Here is a 12,210-nt window from a genome sequence, read left to right on the forward strand (position 1 = left end):
TTATCTCTTTTTAACTTAAAGAGATGTGAGCTTAGACAAAATTATATTGAAATATACTGCAGCAAGGAGGGAAGGATATGTTTATTTGTTCAATGTCCTCAAAATATCTTTTTGTTGACTTTTCCTTTGATTAGAATAGTAAAAATAGGAGCAGCATAAATGCAGGAATTGGAAGGCATGCAGCTCTGTGAAGTGGAAATGCACCCCTTGGTGCTGTATTTTATTGCAGCTACTCTTTGGTGCCCTTTTAATACAATCAGGACTTCATTTTGAGAAAGGCTGTAATTGTATCCAGCTGCTGACCCAGGCTTGTCATCCATTCTTATACATTGTGAGGAGAAAGAAGCTATTTTCCATGTCAAATTTGATTTATATCTGAAATCAATCTGCATTGCTCTGAAATCCATCAAAGTGGTCAGTTTCAGAAATTTAATATAATTCAAAATGTGAGGGAGAGAAGTTCAAAGCGATCATGTGAAGTATTTTTCCTCCTGAAAGGTAGCACCTTACCTTGAATTGCACAATTCCTTAGATCCTGCACAGAGTGGAATTAACTCTGAAATCAGACCTATCTTAACTCCTCCACTCAATGCCCAGTTCTTACTGATTCTTTTCATCTTTTCAGAATGACAGTCAGGAGACTTTCTTCAGCACAATGCTAAGAAAACACCTTCTAGTTAACTAAAAGCTGCACCAGGTTTCCACCAATACTTCTCAAAAGGCAATGCAAAGACACAGCGTGTATTTTCCCCACCAACTATGCAGTTTAGCCAAAGCAGGTAAACAATAAACTAAAAAATAATGTAAGACAATACAGAACTAAAAAAAGGAAGAAAAGTTATTACCTCTGAATGTGCCTTTTCTTCTGCCTGGAAGAAAACAAAGAAGAAATGGCTTAGAATCAGTGTGCAACATAATTCTGGTAATAGAACATAAAAGCCAGCCACACTGAAGTGAAATGAATAGCTGCACGCATCCATTACATTTAAGGAAGGTATCCAGTAAAAACAATAAATGGAACTATTTTCAACTGGCTTGGCAAAGTTCCAGCTGAAACCCCAAAGAGCTTGCCAGCATACGGACAAAATGAAATGGTGGAGAAATGGATAGCAGGACCAGAACTGCAGAAACTGGAGCTACATTTCTAAGATACAAACAAAAATTTACTATGCTCTCACTGCATGGGCCTAGTCTGATTCAAAAGAAAACATTTATGCTGCAATGATTATTAGGGTTCCTGAATTTAAATTTGCTTTACTGCATACCAAGACATGTCCTTAATATGATACTATGTAATTTCTGATAAGAGAAGTTGACAGCACTTCTCATTGGGAAAGGGGAGAGGAACTTGCATCTCAATGTAATTTTGTCCATACAGAGTACTGACCAAAATATTAAAGGCTATCAAGGCATGTTAAAGTTTTCAATTAAACTTGCTAATATTTAATAATTTAGGAATTGTCCATATTGTAATATATTGTGTCATATATTGAAACTTTTTATTCAGCAGCCTTTTTCAACAAGCTAAGAAATGAAACCACTGCAAGGCAAACCTTTCAAAGTCATTCAGTTTCTAAGCTTTGGATCAGTCCTATTCAGGAGAAATTTGGCAGACAGATAAATCTTGCTTCAGTGGGATTCTAATGGAAAAGAATGGCATGCAACAAAAAGGAACCCTTTCATAACATAAAATAAGAATCAGTTAATGAACTGGAAATTAATCCACCCCATGGTCTGAAGTGGCCCACGTTCAGAGAAGCAGTCTATGTTATCTGGAAGAGAATAGTAAACAGTAGAAGGAAAATGTAGGTAAGCAATTATCTCTAAATAACATTAGAAACCCTATGAAAACCCAAGGTAAGGGAACTTCAAAAGTTCTCTGGCATAGGACTGTCTGTCTTATAATTGGTGGGGAAAATCAGTATGCCTGAATTTGAGCCTGTATTAGGCATTAATTTTGTTGTCAGGATTTTAATGATTTATAACAGAAATGTTTTTTTTTGCTTTACCTTGCATAAAGGGAGAAGACTTCTGGAAAAGGCCTCTTTCCATACATGCTTATCTGTTAGCAGTCACTAAACAGACTGTGATGCTATGATATTTACCCTGGAAACACTTAGAAATGCTTTTGGCTGAAACTACTTCAATACCTGACACATCATTAGGTGAGGCTAATTTAGTATAATGATTTTTTTTTCTCATCACTGATGTGACACACTAACCTTCTGATGAATATTTACAAAAAGAAGATTTGCCTACAGAAAAAAAATTATATTCTATTCCCATTATTGTTACATCAAACATGCAGTACATGGAGGGTCACAAAGGGATTGAGGTGATGATGTCCTCTTATGATTTCTTCTATGACAACAAAAGCAAAAAATTAGGGTTGGTGACTTTTTCCTAGAACTGCCATGTGGAGACATGGTACTTGTCCTTGGAGCACCAAAGCTGATAATGAAGGCATTGCTACATTTCCTTACCAGACAACTCCCTCAATGCACAAGGAAGTGTTGCCTCTCCCTGAGTTCAGAGAGGTGGCTCTCACAAGTCAGATTTTATGAGCAGTGAAGGAAGTAAATGAATGACAAAGACCAGGATTTTGGACCAGCTTAAAAAAATAGAATCTGACAACCAAACGCATCTCAGTAGTTTTTACTTAAGTTTATGCTCACACCATTGAAACCCAGAACTCAGCCATTGTTCCAATAGGCTCTAAAAGGAAAAAAAAATTCTTTTTCTCACTCTACTTCTGCATTATATGCAAGCATCCCATCCTTGCAAGGATTATTTTTCTTTCTTTGAAGTCTTAGAACATTAAGGTACAAATGACATGTCCTTATAGAACTCCTCTGAGCACGGCCTAGCACAATCAATGAGGCCTAGGGAGTCAGAGTGTAGCTAATGCTGAGAGCCGGTGCGGGAAATTGGCAATTAACTAAATAGGGGAAAATTTAAGTGTTTCACCTACTGAGCAGGAGGAGATTGAAAATGGAGATAACCTAGCATAATTTTTTCAATTACTCACAGGGCTGAATGAATTCACAGCCAAAACTGGATCAGTTTACTATGTCTGCTCACATGGTATATTTTTCTGTGAAACAAAATGGAGGTCTCTGTACATGCATATTGCTACAAGCTCGATTTTCAGTCTATGCAAGTTAAGTCCTGAGAACCAAATGCAAGTCAAGAAGAAAGCCAATATATACAAAAAAGGGTAGTGAATGAAGAACTTCTGTGGCATTGGACCTATTCGATGGCAGAAAATAATGAAATGTCTCTTCTGAATCTCATATTCTAATTCCCAAAGAGACAATCTTCAGAGAATAACTTGTTTTCAACTATCCTCTGGTAAATATACATGAAGGTCTTGATCTTCATTTAGTACTTTGATTGAATTTCTCAAGTTATTAGGTCACAGAAAACACTAGAACTAAGGCTTAAGACAATGCTTGATAAAGCTAAGAAATACATTTAATTCAGATAACCCTGTGAAGCTATCCCATTGCTCTCTTCACTCAGCTGATGTGATACTGAGTGTTAAACTTTTCAGGCTCCTACTCCACTTATGCATCATCTTTTGATTAATTGCTGAAAAGTTTAAATCATTTTCAAAGAGGGTTCAAGCAGAAGAAATTCAGATCAAAAATCTTTGCTAAAAGTCAATGCCAGTAATTATTAACACCAATTTATTTCTAGTCCTTTTCAGATTTTTCTGCAGCTTCCATTATCTTGCCTATATAATCCATTACTTAAGGAGTGGGACTCAGCTGCAATGTGAATTCACAGTCAGAAGATATTTATAGTATGAACCTGGGTAAACAGTCGAAAGTTTATTTTGCAGGGAAAATACCACTCTTTAATATCATGGGGGTTTAGTTAATATTTCCAAGATATTCTGTTGAAATATAAAAGGTTATATAAATAGTAAGTTTAGTAAATTCTTGCTACATTACACAACATCAGAACACAGATATTTCAGAGTTACTCACTTACTGGGTGCTGAAAGCATCCTGTGTCACTTTACAGCTTGATTTTTTTCATCTATCAGTTTCATAACATTCTAAACTTTGGCATGAATGCTTGAATTATAATTTTTGGCACACCTTCCCATGCAAACTGATAGTAGTGTCTCATAGACAAGGAAATAGTTTGAAAGGTTTTTTCAACCCTGAAAACATCAGTGAGAAGCTTAACTCTAACTGTAAGTCATGCCTCACATGCAGCCAGCCTGTATATACATTCTACACCTCTCACCTTCACCTCCCCTCTCCTGCTTCCACATAATTCAGGACTGGTCTGGACTGGAATGACTTGCAACTTGCCTGTAAAAAGGCCTGTAAAAACCTAAGGCATGTGCACTCAATGTTTTAGACATGCCCTTGAAAGAACCTTTTTATGGTTAAACAGAGCTTGAAGAGGCACCATTGTGCATGGATACAATACACTTCCCAAGCTAACCTGAGTTTAGCATTGAGACAGAGCCACCACGTGCTACAAATCATCAAACTGCAGGAGCTTGGTATTCCTAGGCAAGAACTGGCTCTGGGTAGGGGAGGCCATCTCTGGAATGTCAGCTGACACCACTCAACAGCTGGACATACCAAGAGGACACACACCATTGATGAATGCATGGGATAAAGCAGGTAAGTGGGCTGCTCTCCTGTGAAAAGGGGTTCCTGCAGCATCTAGTTGTGTTAGAGAGGAGGTTGCAAAGCAACTGCTGTGTATCAGCAAGTGAATGTCCAAACATCCCTATGGATGATTTCTTGTTAGTAGAACAACCAAAGCAATAAATGATGCAGAATATATATTAAAAAAAAACCCCATAAGATTAAAAAAAAGAACCAACCAAACAAAAAAATATAATAGAGGGAAAAAATCAATTACAGAACAACTTCTGGAGATAGAAACAGATATTACTCAACCTAATTAATCTAACTAATGAAGATTAAAGTTTTAGAAAGTTACTCTCTTCTCTTTTAAAATAACAATTAAATGCTGCTACTTGCAAGTAAAATCAGTAGACACTTAAACTCCAAATTACATCTCCCTTACTCTAAGGCAATCTTGTGGCTTTCAAGAAGTTTACCTCAAACAAGACCAGGAGAGAAGTAATTTTCTAAATTATGCACTAGCTGACGGTAAGCAAAATGACTCAAAATGGTCAAATACAAAAGCATAAGGACCCCCATAAGAGAGAAACTCTTAGACTTTCAGGTTGTTTTTAGCTTTCAAAATGTATACTAAATGATTTTAAACATTAATAAACAAATCACATAAAAAGGTGAAAATAATGTTTTCTAAAATAGTATGCAGTAGTACAAAGCTGAAAACAAACATTCCTACTTTATTGCAGTAAAATTGTAATTCTCCTGGATCTCAAAGTATTGAAATTTTCACAAACAATGAACAAGAACAGAGACAGGCAGAATTTTTTTCTAAAATATCAATACTCACTGTAGAGTAGAGAGAGGATGTGCTGGAGACGAGTGATAATGAGGACCCATGCACTTTAAGAAAAGGAAAATAACATGAAATATTGCTGAAAGCATAAAACTTCCCACATGTAGCTCAATAAGTAAACAAATTTTTAAAATGAGAACCAATTTTCCACAAAGAACAATTATGAGCTATCAGTACAGAATAGCTATTGATAGATTTCCCTGCAATTAGATTGTCCTATACAGAAAAACCATTTTCCTGGGTATGGGGCAGGTAAGTGAGACAATGACATTTTGTGTTATTATCAGAAAACCAAGCATCTCCTTTGTTGCTTTGACAAGAAATCACTTGATAAATATACTCTTCAGAGAAACCAGAAATCGAGCTGTTTATACACCTGTCCCAAGTTCACTAAATGAGTTTAGTAAGATACTATGTTTTGGAAAACATTTCACATTCTGTGGGGTGAGCTCCCAAGCTTTCCTTAGAAAGGCTGACCTGTGTAGTTGTAGTCCATGGGAAAGGGTAACTGTGAGGGGTAGTGACATATTTCCCTTAATCCTCAGTGGAGTCTGCCTCAAGAGCATTAAGTGAATGTTGCAGGGCTGCACTTTAAGAAATGGGGTTCCTGGCCTACCTGGAGATGGCAAATGAAGACTAAAACTGTAAAAAAATTTGCCCCTTCTGCTGACTCTCCTGAGGAAGGCTACACGCACATATAACTTCAAAGAAGATAATTTATTTCATTACCTTTTCTATTTTTGTTTTACAAGATGGGTTTTTAAAAAAATATTTATCTTTTGCCACAGTTTGATAAAAGAATTATTTTGCTTTAATAGCTAACTGTCTGCAACAAACAAACACAAGAATACTTGGATTAGCCAAATGGACTTTAAACCTAGTTTTCTACTTACAGAAATGTGGAACACTGACCACTGAAATGGAGTGACTTCCAAAGTATGTTGATTTTCAGTCTCTGGTTTAAATGTCTGAGCTAAACTGCCATTCTGTGGCTCTATGCATTACCTCACTTGTTTCACTTTAACCTTCCTCAGAGCTCCTATCCTAAAATACATCTGACCTTCTAAGAGCATCATTTCATGTTAATCTCTAATGATCATAAACTGCTGAAAACTGTTTATTGCTGCTGCATTGACTTTCATTTACTCAGGTTGATCACAGTTATCCACTCCAGCTGGATATGAAACAGAACTAATGAAAAAGCTTTTATCAAAACCACTGGTGGCCCATTACTGAAATTCTACATTTAACACCTCTTTTTTTTATGCATTAATTGCTTTGTTTTCTCTATTATTCTTCCAGTGTTTCCTTTGATAATTCTGTTCCTCAGCAAAGGGTCTGTAGTCAGCTCTGTCCTTGAATTATGTGATATTCTTCTGTGCAGTCAGCCATCCTCTCTGTGCTGACAACTCACAGCTTGAGTTGTCCTGCACCCTGCTGCTAGTATTACAGATCCAGATGTCTGCCTGATATATCATCTAAAATACAGTAAAAGGAATCAAAAAAGTAGAAGCATTATTTGTCTTTTGTTTTATCTAGGACTTTTTAAATTCCTTTTATCGTGTGACCTCTGGGGCTAATGCAAGACTTTTTTAATTTGCCTATTACAAAGATAATTTACATTGTCATCACTTAGCAGTAAACAAGATAATTGTTATAGAATGAATTGCACAGGGTTTTAGTTGTCTTTTTTGTTTAATTAAAGCATTTAAGGACTTTGCACTCATGGGAATTCTGCAAATAATCAGATTTACCAGAAATGTTAGTTAGAAGAAAACTTTACAGTGCATTTAATTAGGAGTTGTCAGGTTCTCTGTGGATTAAAAAAGACCAAAACCCAAAAAAAAAAAAAATTCACCAAGTTCCAGATGTTGCAGATAGCATTAAAGAAAGCAGACAGTAATAATCTGCATAAAGTAGTGAGGTCAGTTCAAATTGCAGAATTTCAATAAAGAAATTCACAGGGGGTTTGCTGAAGGAGGCTGTAGGAAAGTGGGGAATTTAAATGACTACAAAACAAAGGAGATGTTAAGCAGCATTGGTGTTTGGGGAAAAAAAAAAGGAAGCACAGAAGTAGGACTAAGAAAGCAGAGAACACTGTAGTTGGGTACGTTCCGACATTTCAGATTTAGAGGAAAAAAGAATAATATTCCAAGAATGGCTTCCTTTCCTCCAAAATTTCTGACAGGGGATTTGCACATGTATGAGATACATACAGCATTGCTTTTTACTGGGTGAAAATAATACCTTCCATGTTTCAGGATAAGAAAGGCTTGTGAGTCCAACTCAACAAGATTAATATAAGCTTCACAAAATCATTTAAGTTTCTGTGGTGCAGGGTGCAGAAGAAATATTTTAAAATTTTACTATGCTTTGGACATCTATTTTGGGATGTGTTTATCAATTTAAGTAGTTACTCAGTTTTACCTTCTTCCATGCTGTCCCTGAATGAACCAGAATGACTGATTGCTCGTGGTCTCTCTTCCAAGGACGTGGCACTGCCACACAGCTGGGAGTCATCGTAGAGATCAAAAGAAGTGTCTTGTGCAGGGATGCTGTTTGAACGCATCATGCTGGGTCCAGGAAGGTTAAACTGTGATAGGTTGGTTGGACTCACTGGAATAAAAAGCTTTATTATTGAAGTACATTTCCATTAAGTGAATTTTGCTTCTGCACAAAATTTTAATGTAGGACTAGCACGGTTAGGTGGACTTCATGCTGTTGAGACAATGGAAAGCTTTTATTCCTACACTTAAAGCTTCAACAAAAATGTGGAGCAGATGGCCTCAAAGGAGCTGGATGACAATAATCCTGTAAAGCACATGGTAACACTAACACTGGTGTCTGAACACCCTTTGGCAGCCCATAGAAAATCAACGGGGGAGATTCAAAAGTTAAAAAGGAATAAGATGTCATAAGTACTTTTATAAGCAGCTCTTCTAATGAATCAGTATCTGTATTTCATAGTTATATACCTGTATTACTGACTGCTGTTAAGGCCAAAGTTTATTTGCATATATAAGATATTTATCCTTTGATTTACAGGAGCACACCTACCACTATACTAGGTTGAATATTTGTGCAAAGGCCTCAGCTGAATTGCATCCTAATAAAGAGGTGTGGTCAGACATGGTTGAAATCAAGAACAGCATTGATGAACCTACTTTAAAGCTTTCACAAAGCTCTTTTACCAGGAGGAAGGAAAGCCTAGCTATGGTTACCCCAGACCACACCTCAATGCCTAGAAGAAAAACCTAACTGTGCAGCCAAATTCAGCCTCAGTATTTGGACTTTTAGTTTAGATCATCCAAGATGTGTCCTAAGTTAAAAACTACCAGAACAGCTGTGTTGTGAGAGCAAATTATTCCACAGGCATATGAAAACTGAAATAAAGGAAAGGACAATGAAAAAATAAATTTTACACCCCATGATCTTATTTCTCTATATTGTGAGTACACAAGAACTATGAACAAAAAGAAAATGAGATGATTGTAAACAGAGAAAAATATAGTGAAAAAACACTGCCTAGAACTGTGACACAGAAAAAACTGTCTAAAACTGCATGAGAAAAATTCAAAGCAGTGGCTTGTTTAGCGAGGATCCAATTTCATTTTTAAAAGTAGCTTACTTCTTTTCCTGTATGTAGTAAAGACTAACATGTGTATGTCTGATCGAATTCTTTTGAGTGATTGTAACCTACAGATGCCATAAGCTGTGACAGAGAGATAGAAGTCTTAATTCTTCAAAGGATGTTAGTAATTCCTTACTAGGAGCCTAAATCATAAAAACCTAAGCATGTGACAAGTTCTGTGGAGAGAAGTGGGTTTTACTCAGAATTAAAGAAAGAAATAATACTATTAAAAAAACCCTTGTGTTGAATTAATTTGAAACAATATTCAGAAGAACCAAATCTAAAACTTGGTTTGTAATCAAATAAAACTGCAATGTCACTCACATCCTAAAAATACTATATTGCATTCAAGGTTAGGTTTGGATTTGGCTCAGTGCAGTTATAGCCAGGTCCAGCTACTGAAACACATTGAAAAGGTCTATCTCAAAGCAAACCTCTATGTAGGAAAAATTCAATGTTTAGTTTCTGACATTCACTAAAATCACTGGAACGAATCCTACTGATTGTGAAGCCTAAAAGATGAATAGCTTTGAACTAGAAGCTAATTTCCAGCTCTCCCTCAAAATTTATGTCCTTGGTCAAGTCATAAAGAATCTGTGCTTCTTTTTTTCCTCTATGCAAAATAGGCGGTACCTCGACCCATTTCATTAACCACACTGTGAGTTCCCCCTCATTAGTGAGGTACAGCAATACGGTGATGACGATGTTAAAAATAAACTACCTAGTCTGGCAGACTAAGAAATATGTACAGCTGAATTTTATGCTTCCGAAGAGAGGGAGAAACAGTGAAGGGAAACAGCATTTACCCAGGTTGGAGAAGTGATATTTTCCAGTTGCAGATGAAGACATAGCTGAAGGAGAAACAAGCGGGGACTGACTGCCAGTGTCCTGCAGGCCTCCGGTTGAATGGGAGCGCAGCCATTCCTTGCCTTCCTCCTGACTTGTCTGCCGGGATGATGGTGCATATCTGAAAAACCACAGCTGGCATGCTCAAGACAATGACAAGGTGACACCTTAGAAAGAAACAGCTGTCATATAAATACCCTTCACCAGTTAGACAAAATAAATCCCTAGGAAAACATCAAGTCCAGTCAAGTGATTATCACCAGAGATTTTAACTAGGTACAGTTTACCATTGGGTTACACTGAAAACATACAGGACTTGAACCCCCCCTACTCTTCATCCCCCTCCCCAAAACAGCATTCCCTTCTTTTGAAGAGACAGGATGATAAACTATAGCAGACAGACAACTGAGCTGACAGAAAAAGACTTCAAAGCTATAGGAAGTGTACAGGTTGATGCAAAAGTTTGGAAGCCGTATGGTTAGGATGGGGATAGGCAGAATAGAAGCCAAGGAACGTTAGTAGCCACTTACAAAATGACATCTGTCATACATCATGTGGGCAACTGATTAGACAACAGGAGTGAAACAGATCAACAACTCTGAAAGAGGAGTTTGCATTGGTAACGACAGATACTCATGATCATATGCACTAGATGTGCCGCTCTGAATGCTACCTGACATTGTGTCCTGCCCCAAACTGAGGGGAGGGAAAGGGACAGGAAAAATAAAAAATTGCAGAAAGAAGTTCTCTGGAAGGAAGAAGTTTGGCAATCAAATAATTAATCAACTGCTTCCTATGGTAAACCAATAAAACAAGTGCAATGTGACATGTGGGCCAAGAGGGAGAACTGGTACCTCACTGGTCCAGCCTTGGCTGAGCTGGAAGAAGGGCAATTCTGGCAGTGATTAAACATTAAAACGTGCAGACACTGTGGGTCTTAATCAAGAGATTTGTTTTCAGCAATGTCTGAAAATCAGAATGAAATACTTTATTCAGACAAAATACTGCTGAGAAATGAACACCTCCTTTGCTACTGTCATGAGTTATCAGTGTTTCCCAAAACAGCAGAGCAGAAAGGGCTTTTGATATTCTGGCTTCAGGCTTGTGAGGCACAAGTGTTTCTGCTTAGAGAGAAAATTAAATGAACATGTAAGTTCTTGTGTTGTGCTTGGAGTTTTGTACAGTATTTTACAGCAGTAAACCATATTGATCTTATTAAATATTTACTTCCTTTTTCCTTTCAAAAACACAGCTATGATATTTGCCTATAATTGTGGTAGAGCACAAAGTTACTGAGTAGTTATCAGATTGAAAAGATGGCAAAACAAGAAATCAGGATGTGAGTTTTGGACTGGCTTCTCTGGACATTAAATCAAACGGAATTTTTTTCCTGGGCTAACTGATCTTTTTTATATGCCTGTAAGCACTATTCCCACTCCAATTCACTTTCAGCCACCATTACAGCTGTACAGCCACAAACTTTGATCATCCCATAGTATCCTCACAGGGTCCTCATTATGCCTTTAATGTCTTCCACCTTTTCCATTCTCTCCAAATAATAAAAAATTGACTAAATTCTTATTAAGGAACAGCTAGTGCAGAACGTCAGAAGGTGCAATATAGTGACAATAGTTTAGCACTATCTTAAAATTTCACAAATATTTCTTCATGACTCAGGAGATTTAATGGTGCAATCTCAGTTATTGGAAAGCTGCAGTGTCTGTGTGCATGCACATATATCCTTGCTTGCCAAATCTTCCTGGATTGGGGAGATGGGCTTCCATGTCTCATGAGACTAACCAAGTTACCTAATAATCTTCTCTTTTCACTGTGGAGGAGAGAAGAAGGTAGATAAATTCTGTTTTCTGTGAGGAAGATAGAATTTAGTGAAGTGTTACTAGCAAAGCTGGACTCTGTATTACTGGATAAGGACCAAGAAAACTGTATAGAGCAGAAAACATTTTATACTTACAAACCTTGGATAGTAAAATTAGTATTTTCTAGCCCTACCCTTCAGTAGCTCTCCAGTTCAAACTGCATTAATGTTTGAATGAGTCCAAAGTAAGATCCACCTCTAAAACCTTGATTTTCTCCATAATGTTTTCAATAATTAGACCTATTGAATTGCATAAATATATTGTTCTGTCTCTTTTAGCTCTCCAGGATTCAATGCCTTTTAAAGATTCATTCCATAAGAAAATGATCCCTAATAGTATTTACTTTTCATGGTATATCTTGAAAGAAGATTTATTCCTTAGGCAGACATG

At 36.9% G+C, this 12,210-nt stretch overlaps 1 protein-coding gene across 7 annotated transcripts in view; it reads right to left on the reverse strand.

Moving 5' to 3' along the window:
• The window catches only part of NAV3 (neuron navigator 3), a 509,240-nt gene that overhangs the window by 39,726 nt on the left and 457,304 nt on the right, over window positions 1-12,210 (reverse strand). For all 7 annotated transcript variants that reach the window (XM_058021931.1, XM_058021927.1, XM_058021928.1 and 4 more), the window contains 4 exons: window positions 9,904-10,064; window positions 7,894-8,082; window positions 5,461-5,513; window positions 846-869 (listed from right to left, as the gene is read on the reverse strand). In XM_058021931.1, coding sequence (XP_057877914.1) covers window positions 846-869; window positions 5,461-5,513; window positions 7,894-8,082; window positions 9,904-10,064 — 427 coding nt within the window. The remainder of the gene's footprint in view (window positions 1-845; window positions 870-5,460; window positions 5,514-7,893; window positions 8,083-9,903; window positions 10,065-12,210) is intronic.

This window comes from Melospiza georgiana, chromosome 4 (assembly GCF_028018845.1).
Source record: "Melospiza georgiana isolate bMelGeo1 chromosome 4, bMelGeo1.pri, whole genome shotgun sequence".
NCBI lineage: Eukaryota > Metazoa > Chordata > Aves > Passeriformes > Passerellidae > Melospiza > Melospiza georgiana.